This window comes from Meles meles, chromosome 21, assembly GCF_922984935.1.
Source record: "Meles meles chromosome 21, mMelMel3.1 paternal haplotype, whole genome shotgun sequence".
Taxonomy (NCBI): domain Eukaryota; kingdom Metazoa; phylum Chordata; class Mammalia; order Carnivora; family Mustelidae; genus Meles; species Meles meles.
Window position 1 is genome coordinate 11,051,191 of NC_060086.1, and position 23,004 is coordinate 11,074,194.

Genomic DNA, 23,004 nt, shown 5'->3' on the forward strand with positions numbered 1-23,004 from the left:
GCCTTTTATAAAATATTTATTCTAAAAAAATCACACTGTACAAATTTAGATAGAACATTCTCAATACTCGTATTTATAAAAATCTGAACAGAACAGACTGGAGTGAACAGACAAACTTTGTGGCTGTTTTCTTTTTAAATTAGGAAGGAAAAGTGTTTTTCCAGGTACGATGATAGCGGACGTCCCGCAGGCGCCCGACAGGCAGCCGGTGAGAGGCGGATCGGTCCCCGGGCCGCTTCCAGAGTGCGCTCTCCCGGCAGAAGTCGCTTCCACCGCGCGGGAAAGGCCACCCACGGGCCGCAGGAGGCCCTGCTGAGCCGCGTCGGCTGCTCTGGGAGACCCCCGGGCCGGTTCCGTACAGCAGAAAAGTTTGTGCTTCGAGAAAAGCCAGCACAATGTGTTCAGAATTTCCTGTTTCTCTAACAAAGCGGGTTCTCTGTACACTTGTTACAAAGGTCTGTACAAAAGGACAAAGCTCCCGGGAGGTGTCGCTTCGGAGTTAAAAATGGACAATACGGAACTGTCTTCCGCAGCTCAAGCTGTACATTCACACAGAGGGAGGAACACAGTAAAAAAGAAAGAATTCACCAAGAAATTCCAGACCGGGGGAGCCTGGATTTGTAAAAGGAGCGGCAGAAGCTTGGACACTTCCGCTCTGCTCTTGCTGGAGGCCCGGCCCCCGTCCCGGGCAGGCGGCGCTCCCCGAGCTCCATGTCCTGCTCCCGCACTAGAGCTGCCGGGAGGGGTGGAGGACAGGGACAGCAGCCCTGCGACGCCGCGGACCTCGCAGCTGGTGCGGGGACAGGAGGACGGGAGCGAGCGGCCGGTGGGCGCGGGGCAGAGAGGCGCGTCACGATCCAGGTGAGCTCACAGCCACGGGTGCCAGGCGGGGTCCATGCGACACAGGTTGTCCAGGCTGTTGGCGGCGGCCACCAGCGTGTTCACTTTGCTCTCCCCGCCTTCAAACTGGGCCAGGTTGTGCAGGCGGGTCATGATGGCGGTGACCGCCTTCTGCACCAGGGAGACCAGCTGCTGGCTGTCCATGTTCTCGGGCTGCCCCGCAGCCGAGAGCGGAGAGGAGGTGTCCTCCTGCGTTTTTTTGTGCCAAGCAATGATCTCGTCCCGAAGCACCGTTTTCAGGATGCCATCCACCTGCGCCGACAGAGAAGGAAACGGCGCTGGTTTAACCACGAGCAACGCGGAGGGGCGGTTTCCTAACAGGGCTGGGCCCGACGGTGGCGGGAGCCACAATGCCCGGGGCCTCGCCAATGTGCCAGGGAAGCCGCCTGGGGTCGAGCGGTGGCCAAGAGGCCCAGCACTTTGATCTGGTCTGAGCAGGGCACACGTGTCCCATGGCACCTGTTGCTGACACACCACTGCCTGGAGCCAAACGTCTGTGTCACTCCACGCGACCCGTCGGGGCCTGTTCCCAGTGCTGCAACCAAGAGTGAACAGGACAGAAACACCAACAGCCCCTTGCCCTTAGGGGGCTTCGGTCCTAACAAAGACATGCCCGGCATGCCCTGTGGTGATGGGCATGTGCAGGGAACAGCCTCGGAGGGGGTTCTTGGCAGGGGGTGGGGGGGTGTTGGTGACGAAGTCACATTTGGGCTGAGAGGAAGGAATCAAGGACGAGAAGCATGTGGCTGTTACAGGACCCCAGCGCAGACACTGGATTCCAGCCCCAGCTCCACCACTCCTCGTCTGGGTGACTCTGGAAGTTACTTAGCCCTCTGCGCCTCAGTTTCCCCATTTACATACAAGGCATAGTAATAGAGCCTCCCAAACGTGCTTTTTAGAAGATTTCCACACAGAACGGTCTACATTTTAGCCAACTTAAAAGGCATTCTCTACATTTAGGCTGTTAGGAAATTTGAGTCCAAAGTTTGGAAACAGCCCGGAGTCCTTCCTGTCTACACTGCACTGTCTACACAAAGAGTAGCGCATGGCATTATCCAGTTGTAACAGGCCTTTGAGATATGGGGAGCCTTCCTTGTTCTTCTTAAAGTTTTGAAATAGATGCCATTCTAGGACCTGCCCAAATGCTGTTTCCAGAAGTGTAACAGTTCTATCTACCTGAGGACTTCCCATTTCAAGCCTTACGCTGCAGGTACGCGACTGTGAACTCGCTGCGTCAGAGCACAGACGGCTCCTCACGGAGAAATCCCAGGGCTATTTTTACTCCTGTTCATACTCATGCTCTCCCCAAAAAGCACTCGCCACTGATGGACATGTGCAACTGAGAACGGAAAACCAGAAGACGCGAATGATGTAAAGTCTGTGTTCACAGTTAAGCATTTAGCTAATAATTTAAAAACCGTTCTGAGTCTGTGCTTTCGGAAAGCAACTGGTATCTGAAGGCCTCTCAAGACACAAACTGCTCATCGGTAGAAAAAAAGGAGGGAAGGGGCACCTGGGTGGCTCAGTGGGTTAAGCCTCTGCCTTCGGCTCAGGTCATGATCTCAGGGTCCTGGGATCGAGCCCCACATCGGGCTCTCTGCTCAGCAGGGAGTCTGCTTCCTCCTCTGCCTCTGACCCTCCCCCTGCTTGTGCTCTCTTACATGCTCTCTCTCAAATAAATAAATAAAAATTTTTAAAAAAAAAAGGAGGGGAAAAAAGTACAAACGGTTCCAGTTAGAAGAAAAATGACCTGCATTCAGTCCCCAGTTGCAGGGAGAATTACTCCAGTGGTTAAGACAGGCTGGGATTTGAATACGAGAACTGGATTTGAACCCCGGCCAGCCCTCCCCAATGGTGTGAGCTCTGACAGTCGCTTGCCTTCCCTTGCTCCCTGTCCATACGACCACCCAGAGTAGCCGCTAAAAAGCCACCACGGCAGCCAGAGGGGCCATTGTCCTGTCACCATGTCACTGTGACAGAGCCGCCCCACAGCTTCCTGTGGCCGACACCATCCATCACGTCTCCCACCACTGGGTCTCAGGGTGTGCCTTGCCTGACACAGTCCTTTAGACCCTGTAAGCCACGCACAAGGCAGACAGGTGCCTGCAGACAACAATTCCGCCCTTTTATTTTTAGGTGATCTCTATACCCAGGATTGGGCCCGAACTCGCCATCGGAGATCAAGGGTCACACACTCTACTCACTGAGCCAGTCAGGCGCCCCTCTTCTGCCCTTTTGTAGCAGAAAGCTTTACAAAAATGTAGAATGGAAGACAGCTACAAAACCAAGTAAACAAAGCCGTCGAGCAACACTCATAGTGGAGAAAGTCATCCAATTTCTCTGTAAAACTGCTCCCTCAACATCCTCCATGCTATTAGACAGCAAAAATTTTGAAACGCTTTTAAGAACCCTGAATTGGGTGGCAACAACAAGCCTTCTCCTCCCTTACCGGCAGACCGGCAGCCTGTAGGGCTGCAGTGGCCCAGTGGCCCCGTGTGTGCTGCGTGGCCTACCTTGAAGTTGGGCTGGGCGAAGCAGCGGGCAACAGCGATCATAGAGGCCGTCAACGGGCCGGAGACGCCGATGGTGGTCAGAAATTCGGAAATGTTGGGAGTGAGGCGGAAAGGGACGGGCCGGTTGGCGTCCAAGTCTCCAGTGGCATCGTTTATATCAAATCGGAAGTAGGCCACATTCAGCTTGCCGGTGTCCTAAATCCCAGAAGGAGACAGTCTCAGAACTCCCGCAGCACAGTGCCCATGTGAAAGGACAGGCCCTGCCCGGCAACACCCAATTACCTGAGCGATCTGTAACATCTCGGGGTTGAGTCGATTTAAATGCAAGACGAACTCTGCAAAGCCAATCAGTGCGAGCTGGATGGTGAACATCTTCCGGAAGGTCCAGTAGTCCGTGGCGTTGGGGAATGTGTGCAGAGCCCACTCTTTGAGCATGCTGCGCGGGACCATGTTACTCTGAACTTCTTTGAGGATGTCTCGAAGGACCTGAAATGGCAGATCACTCCACCATAGCTTCCCTCGACTTGTTTTTTCTAAAGGAAAACTCTCAAATTGTACTTTCGTACTTACCTGGCACCAAAAGTGTGACTTCTGTTGACACACATACATATATGATATCATTCACCTAAACACGGGGATGTCAATTTCCCTCTTGGGCTCATGTCGTAAGCTTAGAGCAACAATAGAGCCACCTGAGTACAAGTGTTAGCGGCACGATGTGTGATACCCGTCTTACCAAAAATTTAGGTAAAACCTGAATACTGCACCTTGTTAACTACAGAATACACTGGAACAGTTAACAAAAAGAACAAATGAATAAATGGATACTAAAGACCAAAGTGCCCTAAACTGCAGGAGCCAGTTTCTCAAGGCAGAGCAGACGTTACACGACACTTCACACTGAATTCTGTGGACACCACGAATTCAGAGACGGTCTCGATAAAAAAGTTTACTAGAGTTAATTTAATTCTTGTTACACCAAATGGTAAGGGCACAACGTCTGTTCTGGGCTAAGTTCTACCCTTGGGCTTTCAGTAGCTACTAGAATGCAGGCCCTAAGCAACCAAGAACCACATAGACCATCAAGAACACTAGCACAAATCATAAAAAACAAACTAAAAAACAAAACCCCAAACTTTTGTATAAACTTTGGAAAATTTTTTAAATTCTAGAAATTAAAGGCTTACAACCATCTGAGTAGCTTTTACTCAAGAAAGAGAGCGTGAATCCTAGTGACAGCGAGCTTTGTAACAGTTTAATTATACTATTCCCATCCCCTTTACTCCACCTTCACGTTGGCCTTGAAAACCAACAGCTTCGCACCCACGGCAGCTGTAGAAACCAGCAGCCTAAACAGCCACTGCAGTGGGTGAATGGGTTCAGTGAGCCCCCAAAACCTCATCTCCAGAGAATTATCACTATTCGTCTTGTCTGACGGCTTCCTGAAAAAAAAGCCCCATTCATTGAACTCTGAGCTCAGTCAGATAAGCCCAATCAGTGAGGAGCATCCATTTCAACTGAAGGTCATTTGCTGAAAGCAATCTGGGACAACTGTTTAACACAGCAGATGCCCGAGGCAGTGATACCAGCGGCAGCACAAAAGACTACGGCAAACAAGAGGAAGAGCTAGGGAATGAGAGGACCACATGAGACTTCGAAAAGCTTCGTATATTCCTGAGAAACGTCAGAAAGTCCTATGCTCTCACATGTGGTTGGCCTTGAGACTACATAAACAGAAGTGCAAGCTAAGGCAGAGATGTAAATCACTTGGACATGTTGAAGGCATCTCTCCCCTCTCGCCAACACAAAGAGGTCCCCCAAAATGGGGAAGACTTACTGCTTAAAGGCATGTAAGAAAATCTCTGTCAAATCATTACTAGCTGAGCAGAGATTTCAATGGCTGCACATGACAAAAACACTTTTACAAGTAGTCCAGGAAAGTTACTAAACAAACAGCAACAATAACGAGCCTTGGGAAAAGGATCTGATTTCTAAAGTTGTCACCTATTAGAAATACCAATTTTGCAACGAAAATCATGAGGAAAGTGAAAGAACAGGAAAACACGGCTAATACACAGCAAATAAAGTGAAGTCCTTGTATCCAGAACATAAGAAATTCTTAGAATAATAAAAAGACAAATCATATAATTTAAAAACGAGCAAAGGACTTGAATAGACAGTTCTCCAAACAAAATATGCAAATAGGCAATTAGCACATGAAAAGCTAAACTGCACATCACTTGTTATCTACCAAAATGAATGACAACGACAATAACCAAAAAGACAGAATAACTACTGGCAAGAACCGCAGAGAAAAGATAACCTTTATACACTGTAATCACCTGGGAAGAATAGTTTGACAGTTCATGTAATGTTAAACAAAACTGACCATGTGACCTGTCCCATCCATTCTACTCCAAGGTGTATGTCCAAGACAAATGAAAACATACATCCACACAGAAACATACATGAATGTTCGTAGTCCTTAGCTCTGGCTGTAAGTCAAAAAGTATAAATCATCAGGGGCGCTTGGGTGGCTGGTGGGTTAATCCTCTGCCTTCGGCTCAGGTCATGATCTCAGGGTCCTGGGGTCGAGCCCCACATAGGACTCTCTGTTCAGCAGGGAGCCTGCTTCCCGTCCCCCTGCCTGCTTCTCTGCCTACTTGTGATCTCTCTGTGTCAAATAAAATCTTAAAAAAAAAAAAAAAGTATAAATAATCCAAAAGTCTACCAACTGACAAAGAGATAAACTAAACATGGTATTAGTCACATAAGGGAATATTAAGGAATAAAAAGGAACAAACTACCGATACATGCCACCAAAAAGCATGTATTGTAGGATTCCTGTCACATGATAATGAAGAACAAGCATATTCACGATACGCGTGAGACTGAAAGATTCGTGGTTTCCAGTGTCTGGGGCAGAGAGGAATAAGGAGTGAGAGTAATGGGTATGAGGCTTCTTTTGTGGGTGATGACCTGTTTTAATTCTTTTTTTTTTTTCTTGAAAAGGAAGCTCCATGCCCAATGTGGGGCTTGAACTCCTGACTCTTGAGATCAAGAGTCACACACTCTACTGACTGAGCCAGCCACGTGCCCCTGGGTTGATGAAATGTTTTATAGACGAATAGTGGTGATGACTGCACAACTCTGAATATGCTGAAAACGCTAAACTGTACATTTTATTTTATTGTATTTGAGGGGTGGGTAGAGGGGAGAGAATCCTACGCAGACTGCACACTCAGGATGGGGCGGGGAGCTCGATCTCTCAACACTGAGTTTAGGACCTGAGCCAAAAATCAAGAGTTGGATATTTAACCAACTCAGCCATCCAGGGACCCCTGGACTGTACATTTTAAAGGGTGAATTTTCTGGCAAGTAAATGATACCTCAATAAAGGAATTTTAAAAACCAAAGGATGAAGCAGAGTTAGCAAGGCAACAAGCCAGGTGCAGAGTGAGAAGGGGCCATGACATCGATTGTTCTGTTGGGCTGCCAGCACCTCGAGCCGGCCAGCAGGACCCCACTCCGTCTCTAAGCTGAACCGACTGCCACCCGCATCAGTCACACAGCCGGTTATAAAACACTAGGGGACCCTCATGTCAGCAAATATTTGCAAATGGAGGTCGGTCATCGGTTTCCACACCAAAGGCAAACGCAGCCTTAAGGATACAATCCATTCTTCTCCCACAAACACCCCGGGACGGTCCTTGGTCCACAGAGTGACCAGGCAGTGGCCTGTGACCTGATGAAGCCCAGACACCAATTCCCAAGGGAGGCCGCAAGCTCTGGCCATGGAGGTCAGTCAGGACAGACGGATTCTGCACAGAGGCAGGAGGCTGCACCAGACCCCGCAGGCCCTCTGTGCCCTGAGCACTGCCAGGGTGTCTGAGATGAGCACCCTGTGGACTCCATCTGGCTAAAAACAAAGTCTCCCATGCCCCAGACTAACCAAAGTGCTAACACCGGATTCCCTGGTGTTCTATCAACAGCTGTGTGACTAACGAGGGTGACAGGTGGTCCACGTAGAGACCCTGTGGGGTCCTGCTGGGTCTGCTAGACGTGGACAGACAGAGGTCAGCTCATAGCTTCCGGCTCCTTGGTATGGCTCCTAGAAGCCGGGAGGCCCTCCCAGGAGGCACAGGAAGGACCACAGTGGCATCTGGGGAACAGGCCAGGAAAGCGGCCTCTTGGTGATGCACCCAGTCCCGTGCAAGACCCCCTCATCCAGACCCCACGCTTCCCCCGCTTTCCGCCACGGGCAGGAATCTGCAGGCGGGGAGGGCCCTTCGTCCACCGGGTGAGGCCAGAGCCGTCCGGGCTCCTGTGGTCGGCACTGTGCTCCCTCCCAAGGGAGTTTCACCTCCCAACACAACTGGGCTGACGTGTTTCAGCACTCGCCCCTTTCTGTATTTTTAGAAGTATTTACAGTACGGAGACCGTGTGTCACCTAACGCCCCGCAACAAACCAGAGGAACGTGAATATGAAGGGGATAAACAGCCTCATGTCCCTTAGATCAAGTTTGGCGGCCAACTCAGTTTGCCATGAAGTCACTCCGCAGCAAATGGCATTTCACTAGGGTCCCGGGTCATCTCATTTCTAGCACCTCACACGGCCAAGGAGGGGAAAAGGTACCTCTCGGCTGCCCATGAGGCCTCAGGCAGAGCCTGCGCTCCCGACCGTCCCGATTCGGTACCTGGTGGCTGGCTTGGGTCCCGCGGGCCTGCACCGTGGCCAGTCTGTCATAGTACCGGGAGATGGGGTTGTCGTGCTCGATGCCCTTCTTGGCACAGCGCTGCTTGTAGATCTCCACGAGAGAAAGAGAAGAGGGGTTGTCCTCCACGAGGCGCATCTGTGGGGACACCGCCACCACTCGTGGAACTGGGGAGAAAGGAGAAGGAAATGGGAGCAGACTGAGAAAACGCCGGGCAGTGCTCGACTCGACATCCCCGCTTCCGGGCAGCGAGCAGCTCACTCAGCCCCTTGGTGAGCAGAGGAAGCGGGTCAGACCGGAAATCACACACCGTGTCCTCACTCCGCGCCTGGCGCGAAGCCCGGTGCCCTGGCGGAGCCCGAGCTGCCATCACCTTGTGAACAGAAATTCTTTAGGAAGCAATCTTCAAAAATACAAACTAGAGACTCTACCAACAATTCACTCTTTCAAGGCCTTTCCTCATCGGCTTCTATCGGGAGAGTCCCATCTTCCCACTCACCCCACGCGCCCGTCCAGTGCGGCTTCGTTAACCTGTCCTCCGGGGTCAGGAGGGCTGGCCCCGACTGGGAGGACACTCCTGCCCTGCTCTGTGTTCTCGGGTTCAGTTCGGGAAGCTCCCGGAGTGAGTCTGCTCACTCCACCCGGTTACCCCGTGGAGCTGCACTGAGAGTGGGGCGCACCCGGGACCCCGACGACCCCTCTCGCACTGGAGAGGCCGCTGATGAAGCAGTTCACCTCACGAGGGGACAACCTCCGCCAGGACGGCCCCCCACCAGAAAGTGCCGGGCGTGCCCGCCCCACAGCCGGACAGCTGCACTCACTCCCCAAGTCTGTCTTCCCACTGATACGATCTCGGGACCAGTCACTGGACTTCTGTGAACTTCAGCTTCTTCATCCATAAATGAGAATATAGTACATACTCTATAGGGCTGCTTGCACGTTAAATAATACTTTAGAGATACTAGATCAAGGTAATATTACTAAGAATCTTTTATTTTTTTAAGTAAGCTCTATGCCCAACATGGGGCTTGAACTCCTGACTCTAAGAGTCATGTGCTCTACTGACAAAGCCAGCCAGGCGTCCCTTAAGACATTTCTTGGAAAATATTTTGTAGAGAGCGGAGAAATTTCCAGAAGATAGCAAAAAAGACCTCAGAATCAATCTTGTCCAGTGTGGGGTCACAGCAGCCGCCGCGCGGGTGTTGCTCAACAGTCCAGAGGAGGCCGTGCCCCTGTGCTGGCACCAGCCTGTCCCTAGGCCCCTGTGACTGCCTGCCTGTACCTGCACCAAGTTTCAGTGTGGTGTGTACACACACACACACACACACACACACACACACACACACGCGCGCTTCAGCCCAGCGTGAACCCGGCCTAACATCAATGAAAGCACGCCTGGCCTGCTGCCAAGGCTTCAATCCATCGAGAGACTGCCGTGAGGGGCGCCAGGGTGGCTCAGTCGGTTAAGCGTCTGCCTTCGGCTCAGGTCATGATCCCAGGGTCCTGGGGTCGAGCCCCACACCCACCTCCCTGCTCAGTAGGGAGCCTGTTTCTGCCTCTCCCCCTGCTTGTACTCTTTGTACCTCTCTCAATGAATAAAACAAAAAAAACAAAAACTTGAAGAGAAAGAAAAGTTCCGCTGTGACTTGAAGGCCCCTACTTGAACTGTCGTTTGATGTGGACAAAGTTTGTTTCTTTGGAGAAAGCAAAGAACCATCTATTTTACCCCCAGACGAGACCCACACTACAGAGCACGTTACGTACATGTTAACACGCATACGGTTTTCTACAGACTCGTTACTCCGATCTATTTCTTATTTCAGGGATACTGAACTTAAGGGTAAGGGATTTGGGGTCAAAATGGGTTGGATTCTTAGTGTCAGAAGGAAGCTCTGTCAGGGACCAGGTAACATGCCCTGCAACAGGCTCCTTAGCCTGAGGGACGAGACGCTGCAGTGTTCTCACTGGTTCTCTTCTCTGGAATGACAGCTCACCTCTGCCCCCGTTAGAGACAGAAATGGGTCACTCACGAATGACCTACGAGTTGGTATGGAAAGACCTTACTCAGAGGCTGCCGGTCGCCACATGACCAAGATTTTTGCGGCCTTCTCGACCCCCTTGTGCTGCATTTCCTGCCGGGAAGGCATGTTCTGGCCATGGCCACGCAGTGCTGTGTGAGCTCCAGGAGTCGCTCGGAGACCGCCCACAAACACGCTCAGAACACGGCCCGTGCTCGGCCCACATTTCACCAGCGCATGGCTGGATTCCTGGGCAGGAAGGCGCAGCGGTGGGCACAGACATGGCACCCCCTTCTCTAAACCAATACTCATCAGACACTCGTCTTGCACTGAGAAGCCTAAACGCTGGGGAGCAGCTTCTCCTGGGAGCAGGGCCCTCCTTCCAGAACCTTCTGTGAGAGGTACGCTTCACAGCACTCTCCGCTCCCGAGGGAGGGCACATGTGCAAACCCATGAAGGCCAAGGGGAGCAGCCGCGCCCCCAAAGTGCACCTCTCATACCTGTGAAAAACAGGTGCCTCTTCGTGGTTTCCTTCCTCTTCTCCAGACAGGGGTTCAGCAGGCGGAGCAGCTGTAGCACGCGCTCCTCCCGCCGCGACTCGGTCAGGCAGGCATCATTCATGACGAGGTACGGGTAGATCTTGCCATTGTGGCCGCGGATGTAGAGTCTCCGGGCCGCGGTGTTGTGCTTCTGCACGATCTCCACCCTGGGCATAAACCTATGCAAGCGGGCACACGGTGAAACCCCAGCTCCCCGAGCCCCCAAATGCCAGTCCCTTTGAGAAGAAAAGGGAACTTGACACGAACGACATCTGGAGACGGACTCCCACAGGCGCAGCTGTCACGCCGATAAAGTATAAACGGTGCAACACTCTTACGACATGGCGGGGAAGACCCCTCAGCAGAGGGAAAACGCAGGAAGAGAAGAGGACACAGTAGCTTCAAAACATTCAGCCACGGGGTCCTGCCTCAGGAGCTCAGGGTGAGCTGCTGATTGGCTCTGAGCACCCAGCTGCAGAGCTGGGGGCGGGGGCGGTCCTGAATGTGGGGAGCAGGACAGACAGGCCCAGGACAGTCAGGCATGGGGGCTGCGGGGAGCGGTGCCCTGGGAATAAGCATGAGTAAGAGTGAGGACTACTCGCCCTCGCCGTCACCTCCCTCCCGTGGGCCAGGGAGCAGGGAGGTCTGGCCAGAAGGGAAGTCACATCTGGAGGCCAGGAAACCCGATTCTGCACGAGAAAGCAGACTTCCGGGGCTGAGTATGACCGTTTGTTATAGAACTTCTGACATTTACCGCAAGACAGAATGTCTACTCTAATAAATTTTAGAATTGTCCAATTCTGCTCTAAATACTGAGCTTTAGGAGTTCTATAGACTGGGTGACTTTCTATTCTGTTCAGTTCCGTGGGGATTCAGAAAAGGTTCTTTTTAAAACCAAGAGAAACACACACTTGACTCAAACAAGACATTTCACCCATCGGCGAGGCTAGACCCTTTAAGTGCCTGATCCCTGAAATCCCAGAACAATCTCACATTCTCCCTTTACAAGGGCAAGGAGAGCACAGGGGAGGGAACAAGCCCAGATCACCGCACGAGGTCTGCCCCGAGGCCCGTCCCACGGCGGGGCTGCCCCGGGTCCCGTGCGTCAGTGATAACCACTACACCGGGCACACTCACCGGGCAATCTTGATGTAATAATGGGTCGGCTTGGGCATCAAAAACTCCCCTGGAATTTCTACTTCAGCTGTCTGTGCCGAGAAATTGCTCAAAAACCGGCACTTTTCTTCTATGAGGAAGAACTTCGGAAGCTGCTTGGTTTTAGCCTCCAGGATTTTGATCCACTTTTTCAACTTGGAAATAAGATTATGAAGCTTCATGGATCCTGGGACACTGAAGTCAAAATCTTCAAAATAAAACACAATTAAAAACAGTTTAAATCATCTGGGCTATCTGGAATTCACTACAAAGTCATGCTCAAAAGCCTCCCAGGTAGGAAACAGGTACGTTTTATTGTACGTCTAACTCGGAGCCAGGAACATCTTCAGTCCCTGTCACTCTTAAGTGTGAGTCGCAGCCTGAGCGACTTCTTTGCTGACCCCGGGGTGAGAGGGAAGGGAGGAAGTACCAAGAGGAAGCCTCGCCCCCCCATCACCACAGGCCCTGTGTGGGCCTCTGAGGGGCACAGGAGCCCACTGGCCAGCCCTGAAGGTCACCGCCCTCCGCCACCCACAGCCCTGCCTGACAGCAAGCGTCACACTGGGGAACCACGGCCCTGTGCCAAAAGACAACACCGCGAATGACCTGAGGCTAAAAGAGAAAAAAAAAAAAAAAACAGTCCAGGGGAATACTCAATTATAAGTAAGTTCATCAGAAGAACGTAAGGCAAGAAACTGAAATGACAAAAACAGAAAACGTGTGCTTTTCATTTAAGCAACTGAAATACCCCTGATTGCTGTATATCTGATTTTCCTAAGACACGGCATTAAGAGGTCAATTAAACCGAAAACTCCTTCTTTAAAAAAGTGCCAATTCCACACAGACAAACACCAGGGGTGGAAGGGGCTCTGATGACTCGAACTTGCCAGAGCCCGAAGGTCAGGATAAGCCGAACCATCTCAGTCACAATGGGAGCCACCGTACCCTGCAGACAAGGACTGGGATCTGGGACATGGCAGGGGCCCTTTGCACGCAAGCAGATGGGCTCCCAGGGACCTCGTGCGGACGCTCTTCCGCAGAGTCAGGGTGCGTGGGGGAGCCTGGGGCAGACTCCCTCCCCCTCCACCATCCTCACTGCCTTCTCCCCACCACCCCCTCTGGGGCCGCAGCAGCCAGGGCCCGGAGGAGGCCCATCAACACCTACACAGGGGCCCAGGGGCATCCTCTGCGATTAGTGGGATAAATATTTCCTTTTACAGGACTTCAAATGCCCACCCAACCCTGGCATGCCCAGAAGCACCGCCCCGCCAGTAAGGTGTCCGGTGTCCATCAACGCAGACACCCCGTGTGCGCCCTCTGGCTACACCACCTCCGCCCTAACTCCCGGCCACCACAGACCCATTCTTCGCTTCCATCCTGACGTTCACAAATGCTTCCTGAGTGCAGACCATGCACTAGGTGTCCTTTCGGGGCTGGCTTTTTGCACTCAGCACAACGTGAGGTTCGTCCAAGTTGCTGCACCAGTGGCTAGCTCCCCTTTATTTCTCTCCTGTGAGTGCGGGCGCGGCTCACTCTGCTCATCCATTCTCTCAATTCGGAATTTCCGCAAATCAAAGGGCTGCCGCGTTCATGTACAAGTTCCTGCATGTAAGTCAGTCCTCATTCCCTGGGATCACGGTGATGTACTGTCCTTGAACTTTCTTCCACCTCCTTACTGGGGTGGGCGTTAGTAGCCAACACGGCGATGGGGCCAAGGACGGAGGTGGGGTAACTCTCCTCCGCTGTGTGGACGAGAACGTGGCATTGAAACACAGATCTCGTCCTCCCTGGGAAAGGAGGACCAGAGGGGCTGCGGAGCTCTGAGTTGCGTACGAAAACGCCCATGCCGGGAAGAAGGTCAGAGCCTCAGAACGGTCTTCCTCCAAGTTTCAGGTTTTGTATTTTTTTCATATCAAAATCCGAACGACTTGTCTCACTCTGAATTCTCTATTTCAGACTTCATTTGATTTAAGGAGTGGACGTTTTAAGATAAAAACTGAGTATCATTTCCCTTGAGTAAAATAGGATAGTTTCCATAAAATTCATCTCAGACTCTTCCTTGGTCAGGGAATACGACCCACCACCTCATGGGAGCGTCACAAAGAAAAAGATCGAAGAAGGAGGAAGTGTTTCCGTGGAAAAAGTGCGAGGGGCTCATGTTTCCTTGTTCCAAGACCATCTTCTTCAAGGTGGGATGCACTGGGGAAGCCCCTCGACCTAAAGGGAGCCCAGCATTACCTTTAACGACCCACTCACAGCACAAGGGGAGAAAATGTGGGGCCCTGGGGCTACCTGGAAGGACGGCAGGACACGCCTGATCTCACATGGATCAAAAGAAAGTCACGGGGGCGCCTGAGTGGCTCAGTGGATTAAGCCGCTGCCTTCGGCTCAGGTCATGATCTCAGGATCCTGAGATCGAGTCCCGCGTCGGGCTCTCTGCTCCGCAGGGAGCCTGCTTCCTCCTCTCTCTCTGCCTGCCTCTCTGCCTACTTGTGATCTCTCTCTCTGTCAAATAAATAAAATCTTAAAAAAAAAAAAAAAAAAAAAGAAAGTCACAGCTGTAGCTGCAAAGCATCCTTTGCAAGTAGTGGGACAAATATTTCCTTTTACAGGACTCCAACCTCGTCTACACAGCACAGATCCTAGCTGTGTTCTCTGTGATACGAGTTCTTAAAAGATACTTTAAATAACTAGCAGTGTGAACCATTATTCTATGGTTTAGTGTCTCTGTGAAGAAAGAATGTTCTGGAGACAGTTATAAAAACAGTAATTAAACGAAGATGTTTCTATTCTATCCACTGGAACAGTGAGCAGACAAATCTTGTTTCCCATGGTGATCACTCAGGTGTTGACGCTCAAGACAAAGGCCTGCAGAAGTCATCCAGGCGGCTAGAGAGACGCTCTGAGGCCTGGGGCTCGCCGGGTTCCCATGTCAGAGGATGAGCAGGTCAGCGGGATGGCGGTGGGACATGGGTGGAAGGATCGCCCGCACCCAGGGGACAAGGTCGGTCAGCCTGTGTGTGCACGCGCTGCGGGAACCAGGGCCCGTCTGGCAGGTGAAGACTGAGGCCAAAGGGACTGGATTCGTCTGCCACCAATTATAGACGAACCTTGAGGCCGAGGTTCCCACTCCTGGGCGTCTCGAAAAATGCACGAACCCAAACCAGGGGCCAGTAATGATGATACAATTTCCTTGTCTTTCTGTCACCCGAATCCACTACTGGTTTGAATTCTACTTGTCACCTTAAGTCCTGCACCTTTGTGCCCGACTCACCTCCCGCCCTTCAGTTTTCCCACAAAAACCAAGGGGAGAGAGGGACAGGAGAGGGTGGGTTCAGCCTGAAACCCTCCTCTTCTGAACACCCTCCGGCCCCTCATGCAGAGCCTGGCTGCCACCTTCACCTGTCGCTGGAGAGAAGGCTGTGCGGCCTCGGGCTGCAGAGAGTTACAGCGACCTCATGATCAGAGTCCACATTTTAAAGAGCCCAGTAAGCTCAGCCAGGTCTGTGCTCATGAAAACCAAGAAATAACAGCTACCTGAATGTTAAAGACAGAGGAAGAATGGCAAGTGGAACCTTCTCTAGGTACAGGGAGGGACTCACCAGTCGTGAACTGGCCCTTCAGCTTCTGGAAGACGGGGTCCTGGGCAGTGGCCTGCGCCCGCCTGGCTAGAGACTCGGAGGCTGCGCTGGAGAACATGGTCGAAACGTTGGACACGTTCTCCAGGCCCACCCCGAACGTGCTCACCAACTTCTTGACGAAATTTAGAGTATGGGGGGTAATTTTGGCATCTGACACAGCTCCGCTTTTCTCAAACGCAACGGAGTAACATTTCGCCAGGCCCTGCTGGAGCTGCCTGAGAACCTGGTGGAGAGAAACCCAGATACGTCGCACAGCAGCTCTGAAGGCCAGCAGCTAACTGACCGCTGAGCATCCACCCAGCACGCCCCCTCCCCTGCCTCCCGGTGCACAGGAGGCGTCACATCAGCGAGAACGGCGCAGAGCGAGCCTGTGCCCACCCCTGGGCGCGCCGCACTGCCAGCGGTGTTTTTAACCACAAGGACCAAATGTCCTGAATGTGAAAACAAACAAGCAAATCCTCCACTTTCTTGGGCATACAGCTACCCTGATGATTAACCACAGGAAAAACCTTCTATGCAGAGAGCTTTGAAGTTACTGCTGCGTGTCCGCGTGCGCGCGCACACACACACACGGTAACGGTAATAACAAGGGGGCCTCTTGGTCAGCAAGACAAACACTAGTCATCAGCTTATACGCACACCATTCAGGAGAGGGTCTGGCTGCTGAAAGTGCACTGAAAAATGGACTTCGCTTCTGGAGTTACTATGCCACAGCCGCCTGCCCCCCTGGCTGCCGCCCACCCCGCACAGCCGCGGCTGGCTAACTGGTCTCAGACATGAGCACAGTAAGCAGGGTAAGGCCAGGACTGGCTTTCCCAACCCCATCATCTTCTTTAGGCATATCCCGCGTCAGGTGTTTGAGGCTGTGTTCGTACGCAGACATCTGCTACCCGCCCACTCCACTGTCCAGTCTGACAACACAGAACCCAGACATGACCAGGCAGCGAATCTGCAGGACGACAGTTCCCCGCACGTACCTCTTCGTGCCAGTTCTCTCTGAACCAGACCATCTGATCGACGATGCCTTCCAGGGAAGACAGAAGGGTTGGGTGGAGCTCTCGCTGCATGTGCATGATTCGGCTGCAGCGCCACATTGGGGCTGTTGCTCTTATGGGCCCTGGATCTGATGCAGAATGGGACTGGTTACCCACTGAACTTGGCTGCTGCTGTCCAGAATCTGAGAGTAACACACACAACGCCAATGTCAGCGCAAAACTGGCCGGATGCGAGAGCTCGGTGCTCTAGAGGACCCATCGGCCAAAGGAACGCTGGTTCCTGCGGGCGTGTTAACACAGCACGAGACCGGCTCCCCAGGGACCCTGGGAGCTGCTCCGGCTGGCTCTAAGGACACGTGCGCTGAGGGGCTGGGCTAGCGGAGCGTGACTGCCTACAACCTGGCCTCAGATGTTTCCGTGAAAAGCAGAAAGGGTCACGTCGAGAGAGAGAGAGAGAGAGAGAGAGAGAGAGCGCGTGCGTGCGAGCATGCGTGCACGCAAACAGGGCCGTGTGCTATGTGGTGAACTAAGGTTTAAGGGGGCGTAAGTGTTCACTGTCCTCTTTCTAACTTCACTGTAGGGTCAAGCATTTTTTAAATGTTTGGAAAAACTATGTCATGATACATTCCTTGCAGATGGGTCAGAAAATCTAGAAGTAATTAATGAGCAGGTCTACATTTGTTCATCTAGGAAAGCCAAATCATGTCTTTTAAAATAGTATTTTTGAAAAATACAGTCCTTTGCAATGTGAGAAATATACTATAGAACCCAAATGCCCATTTCTCTAGCTTTGGCTCACTCAGAATAAACACCTTAATTTTCAAAGGACCCAAACACACATCTTAGGTAGGCCTGTGAGGCCAGAGCTGGTGCCGCGCGGTCTCTGGACCAGCCCAGCTCACCAGCGGCAGTGCGACCACGTCCAGGAGATCAGGTCACCTTCTTACAGAGTCTTTGGCCTCACACCATGAACACCTGGGTGTCAAAAATGACCTGAAGCAGATGGTGCTTTAATGGTTTACAAGGTACCATGTGTAGTGGGCAACGAACGAAACCATTAAAAGTTACTTCTTACATAGGAAGATTTGTATAGATCAAAACTCTTCTGTTTGAGTGAATCTGGTAAAACTGATTTCTATGCTGATTCTTCAGCAGCTGAAGATATGATAAACTAAATGACATACACGGCAAGCAACGTTTAGACTCCTTACCAGGATGCATTATTTAAACTTTATAATTCTTCAGACCTAAACATTTCATGTATTTTTCCTACTTATGGACCAAATCACTCAGGTAAACCAGCACCCTATTAAATCACAACCATGGGGAACCACCGACTTCCTTCAGAAACCTAACCCAAACCTTCCAGCCCCACAGTGTCCTCCCATGGGCTAAAGACAGAGGGCAGGAGAGTGTCCATAGCCATCCAGACATGGAGTGCCCCCACGGACTGAGCCCTTCACGGTCTGGCCAGCCAGCCCCGCCCAAGACATACCGCTCTTGTAGCGTTCCCGCTGCTCGATTTTCAGGGTCAGGTACAGGGTCCGGATGGGAAAGTAGACTGCCTGGGGATACACGCGTCCAACCTGCTTAGAGACACGGGGCGTAAAGAGCACTGCTCACCACCTGGCTTCTGGAAGACGACGATCTGCATGGAAAGTAACTGCTGCCACTTGCAAATGGGCTGGGGCCTCCATCCAGACCAAGGAGGCACAGAGTGCACCACAGGGCGCATCCACGAGCCCGGACTGAACAGCAGGTCAAATACCTAGTTTACCTTTGAAAGCTCTGAGAAAGATCAACACAGTGCACTCCCTCAGTTCTGCCCAGGGGACTGTTAATGACAGAGAAACCACACCTGCCTTGGATTTGGCAAATGTGAGGAGGACAAAACGCACTGGTCCCCAGATCTTACTCAGGCAAGTAACGAGAAAACTCAAAACGACACTGGTCAGTCTTCATATTGGGCACCACTCACTGGGGAACTGGAAACTGACTCTGACTGACAAATAGGTTTGCCAGTAACTTCACGTAACTGCAGTGAGGAGGATGCTGAAGATTTTCTGTTTCAGAAACACCAGTCCTACCAAACTGGGGTTCTATGGCTTCTTCAAAAGGCCTGAACAGCTACTCTGATGTCCCTCAGACCCTTCCAAGTGTGTCTATAAAAAGACAACAGCAGTGGGATCGAGCTCGGCCACGGGCTGCTGGGCAGCCAGCGAACGTACAGGGAGAGATGTCTGATGAACGACGATTCTCCCGCAGAGACCGATTCCACGTCCCGGCAGATAAACGCCAGCCAAAATGCCAGTACCCAGGGACATCACTGCAGCCTCTCACGGGGAAAAACAAAAACCATTTCCAGGTACAAGTAAGCTGCACAGACAGAACGTGCAACAGCACGATCTTAAGTATTTGGTCAGGATGCTCTTCACGAAAAGTCCGTCATGGGACCCTCTAACTTTGTAAAGAAGAAATGCGCTCACAGGCAGTGACACAGAACTGTCTCCGAATTCCCCCCATCGGGGTCCTTCCTCTACCCCTGGGCTGCTCACATGGAGGGACAACCTGAAACCATCTCGAATAATGGTCACGAAAGCCTTCCTCGGGGATCCCGGTGCGTGCACTCCCGAACCCCGTCCCCATCCCCAGGGCACACAACTTTCACCCCCAACAATGGCACGAGGGGTAAGGGGTCACAGCCGCTATGATTACAAGGACTTCAGTCTGAAGGGCAGCTACAAAGTATCAATTGGATTTCCGTGTCACTAATTCAGAGGATTCACTAGTAATATTAAGAGAATACCTGCTTTACTTGCATCTTTATGTGGCAACACAGACAAGAAAAAGAATTGGCATTTTAATCCTCTGACGATCTAGTGGATTACTTCGTTCTGATCCTGGATTATTTTGTTCCAATCACTTTTAATCGTGCTTTAGATCAAGTGACATTTAAATGTGGGCAGCTTCCTACATGTGAAATGAAGACCTAATTTTCTCGTGAACAAAGAGACCCTGTTGTTCCCACCTGGCTAATGAGGTTCAGAAGCAGCTTCCCCTCGGAGCCGACCAGGCAGGTGAGCAGTTGAGGGATCCAGGCCAGCCACTGGATGGGCGGCACGCCGATGCAGTACTTGTCCACGGCGTCAGCCAGAGTGTTCTTGTCGTCATCAAAGCTCAGAAGCCACAGCACCTAAGACAGAAGGAAAATCCCAGAGCTGAAGGGAAACTCGGAGGCCCTTCCTCAGTGACTTTTCCCCAGTGTTAAAACAGCACATAGCCTTGCTGACAATGTGGGGAAAGATGTACAAAAGGGCCAACGATATGGCTAAACGCACCGTATAAACCGTAGATGAGACCGCCAACGTGAATACGCCTCTTGCGTGGCGGAGGCATTACCGCCAATCACCAGCGACCAACCTAGTGACCCAAGGCCCCGCCAACCTGCCAGTTCACACTCGTGACCTCCCCACAACGAAATGGACTTGTTAAAAACCTCTGATGAACACCACCCCAGAACGAGGGGGCCACAAGCTGGGGGCTCGGTGCCCACGGATGTCTGAAACAACTACATCGAGAAGGAGGCGAATTCAGAGTCAAATATTTAGGGAGCGTCGCTGTGTCACCACAGCTGGCGCATGTTTCTGGAGTCGGCTGCGAACACATCTGGACATTAAGGGATTCGAAGAAATCCAAATCCATTAAAAGGAGACAAACCAGAAAAGCAGAACAACTTATTCCTAAGTTTTCCGCAAGGATGAATTCTGGGTTTTATGTATGTGTTTCCAGAGACGAGAGAGGGAGCAACACTTAAGAAGGAATCTCAGTGTTAAGCAGTCACCTCCGGGCAGGTGCCTGTCAGCCACCAGTCCCGCTCCCTACGCTGCGCTGGGGTGACCTGGGGGAAGAACTCCAGCGAGTGTGACCGCACCCTGCAGCGTGTGCAGAAATCCTGGCCTGCCGGACACCCGCGACTAGTGCTGTGCAGCTCTGGGACTGCGGGCACGTCCCCTGCAGGTGAGGGGGCGAATCACCAGGTGTGTGGCGGGAAGTTCTCCCGGCAGCCTCCTCATCGGTCTGCAGCCATCTCCGCCCAGGGTGAGGTCCCAGACAGAACGCTGGACCGAGTCCCAGGACCGACTCCAGGCCTGGCTTTGCTGCTTAAAAAGTCCTGGGACCCCAAATATGTCAGGGCTCTGTTTTCTTAGCTTTCAAATGGGGGACAGATGCCGCGAAGGCTGACGGGAAAAGGCCAAGCAGGCGGGAAATAATGCCTCACCCCCAGCACGGATGAGCCAAGAGCCGGCTTCTCCTGAAAACCTGAAGGCTACCCAACAGCTTTTGGTGAAAACGGGTTCTTCTCGTCTCACCTTGGCTAAGTACTTCCTTGACTTGCTCTCATTCTGATGCCGGCAGGCATGCAGGTAGCAGGTAATGGCAGATACGCCCAGATGGAGCTGCCGCTCCTTCACGAAGATGTTCTCCAGATAATCGCCCCACATGGCCCAGGCCTTCACCAACACATCATGCATTTGCACGGCTGCAGAAAACGCTTTGTTTGCTTCCTCCGATCTGTGAGGAGACAAAAGCAAAACATTATTATTATTATTATTATTATTTTTTTGGTGAGCTCCACGTAACAGAAAATCAATCATTTTTAAAATGAGTAATTCAGTGGCATTTAGTACGTTCAAATACAGTCACATAACTGCCACTCTGTCAGGTGCCAAAATGCTGTCGTCATCCCCAAAGAAAACCCCGTACCACAGAGCAGTCACTCTCTGTCTCCCCGAAGCTCCCATCCCTGGGAACCAGCGACCTGCCTTCTGGCCCCACAGACTGACCTCATCGGCGTACCTCACAGGATGCGACCGTGTACTATGTGACGGTTTTCGAGGTTCACCTACGCTGCAGCAGGTGTCGGCATGCCACTCTTTTTGGGTCTCATACTGTTCCCTTGTGGGTCTACACCAGGGTGTGCTTATCCATTCATTTGGGTTGTTCTGACATTCTGGCTACTGTGGACGGGGCTGCTACAAACATTCATGACCAAGAACCCGCTTCAGCACCTGTTTTCAATTCTTCTGGGTACATACATGTAAGAGCAGAATTCCTGGGTCACACGATAATTCCGTTTAATTTTTTGAGGAAATCACAAACTATTTTCCACAGTGGCCACATCATGTTACTATCCGCAAATGATGGTTTTACATCTTCGAACAATGTGCAAGCCAAGACAACTAGGTACTCCTATCCCTCGTGATTATAAACGCAAACCAAAGCCAGCTGCACGTGAAAAGTCTTATACATCATGATCAAGTGGGACTCTTCACAGCAAGGCTGCGGTGGTAGTGGCAGGTCAACACATACGAGAAGGTGGTGAGTCAACACGCACGCAAAATTAACCACATGCATCCCGTCAGCAGAGTGAAAAAGAAAAACATGATCCCCTCAGTGGGTGCAGGAAAAGCATCTGATGAAATCCAACACCATTTCATGACAAACACACCCAACTACAGCTAGGTATGGAGGGAAACTACCTCAACGTAATAAAGGTCAGAAAGGAAAAACCCACAGTTAACATCTTATTCAATGGTGAAGAAATAAAAGGTTTCCTCTCCAATCAGGAACAAGGCAAGAACTTTTCACCACTTCTACTGAACTAACCACGAGAAGTCCTAGGCAGAAGCAGTTAGTCAAGAAAAAAGGTAAAAGCATTCAGATTGGAAAGAAGACGTACAGAACGATCTCTACTCCCAGATGACCTAACTTTTTACACAGAGTGTAAAGTTATACTATACTACAGAGTACAGACACGCAAAACAGGGCAAGTAAGCAGTTGGCGAAGTTGAAAATGTAAGAGCAATATACAGAATTCAGTTGTATTTCTTTACCTTAGCAGTGGAGAATCTGGAAATAAAATTAGGAAAACTTATAATATCAAAAATTAAGAATACATTCAGCATAAGAAATGCAAGACTTGTACGCCAGAAACTGTAAAACGCCATTAAATGAAACAAAGATAAACACCTCATGTCCAGGAACTGAAGGTTTAGTATTGTCGTGACGGGAAACGCCCCAAGTTAACCTCCATGATTCAATGCAATCATCACTCGAGCTCCAACTGCCTCTTGTGCGGAAATGAATAACCTAAAACTCATGCGGAATGTCAGGGCTTCCAAACAGCCGAGCCAATCCTGAAAAAGGATCAAGTCGAAGAACTAAAGAAGAGCGAGTGACGCAGTGGGGCCCCAGCACGAGGATGGATGTACATCAGAGGAACAGAGCTGAGTGTCCAGAAATAAACCTTTATTTTTGTGGTCAGCTAACTTTCCAAAAGGAGGCCACGGCCCTTCTATGGGGAAAGAAATCTTTTTGAGGACTGATGCCGGGACAGAGTCTACACACGTGCGAAACAATGTATCTGGACCACCACCTCCTGCCACATATAAAAATTAACTCAAAATGGTTGAAGACCTGACTCTAAGAATTAAACCTCTTTGAAGAAATCGTAGGAGTAAATCTTGT

The 23,004-nt window shown here is 51.2% G+C and overlaps 1 protein-coding gene across 10 annotated transcripts in view; it reads right to left on the bottom strand.

Annotated features, from left to right (window-relative positions):
• LOC123933429 (transformation/transcription domain associated protein) overlaps positions 1-23,004 on the bottom strand; it is a 114,288-nt gene continuing 91,284 nt past the window's right edge. For 7 of the 10 annotated variants that reach the window (XM_045992564.1, XM_045992572.1, XM_045992571.1 and 4 more), the window contains 11 exons: positions 20,847-21,048; positions 19,505-19,669; positions 17,972-18,062; positions 16,459-16,658; positions 15,443-15,704; positions 11,823-12,048; positions 10,647-10,864; positions 8,111-8,295; positions 3,696-3,899; positions 3,414-3,608; positions 1-1,152 (listed from right to left, as the gene is read on the bottom strand). In XM_045992564.1, coding sequence (XP_045848520.1) covers positions 868-1,152; positions 3,414-3,608; positions 3,696-3,899; positions 8,111-8,295; positions 10,647-10,864; positions 11,823-12,048; positions 15,443-15,704; positions 16,459-16,658; positions 17,972-18,062; positions 19,505-19,669; positions 20,847-21,048 — 2,233 coding nt within the window. In that variant the 3' untranslated portion in view covers positions 1-867. The remainder of the gene's footprint in view (positions 1,153-3,413; positions 3,609-3,695; positions 3,900-8,110; positions 8,296-10,646; positions 10,865-11,822; positions 12,049-15,442; positions 15,705-16,458; positions 16,659-17,971; positions 18,063-19,504; positions 19,670-20,846; positions 21,049-23,004) is intronic. The other 3 variants (XM_045992573.1, XM_045992570.1, XM_045992569.1) reach the window with 1 other exon arrangement.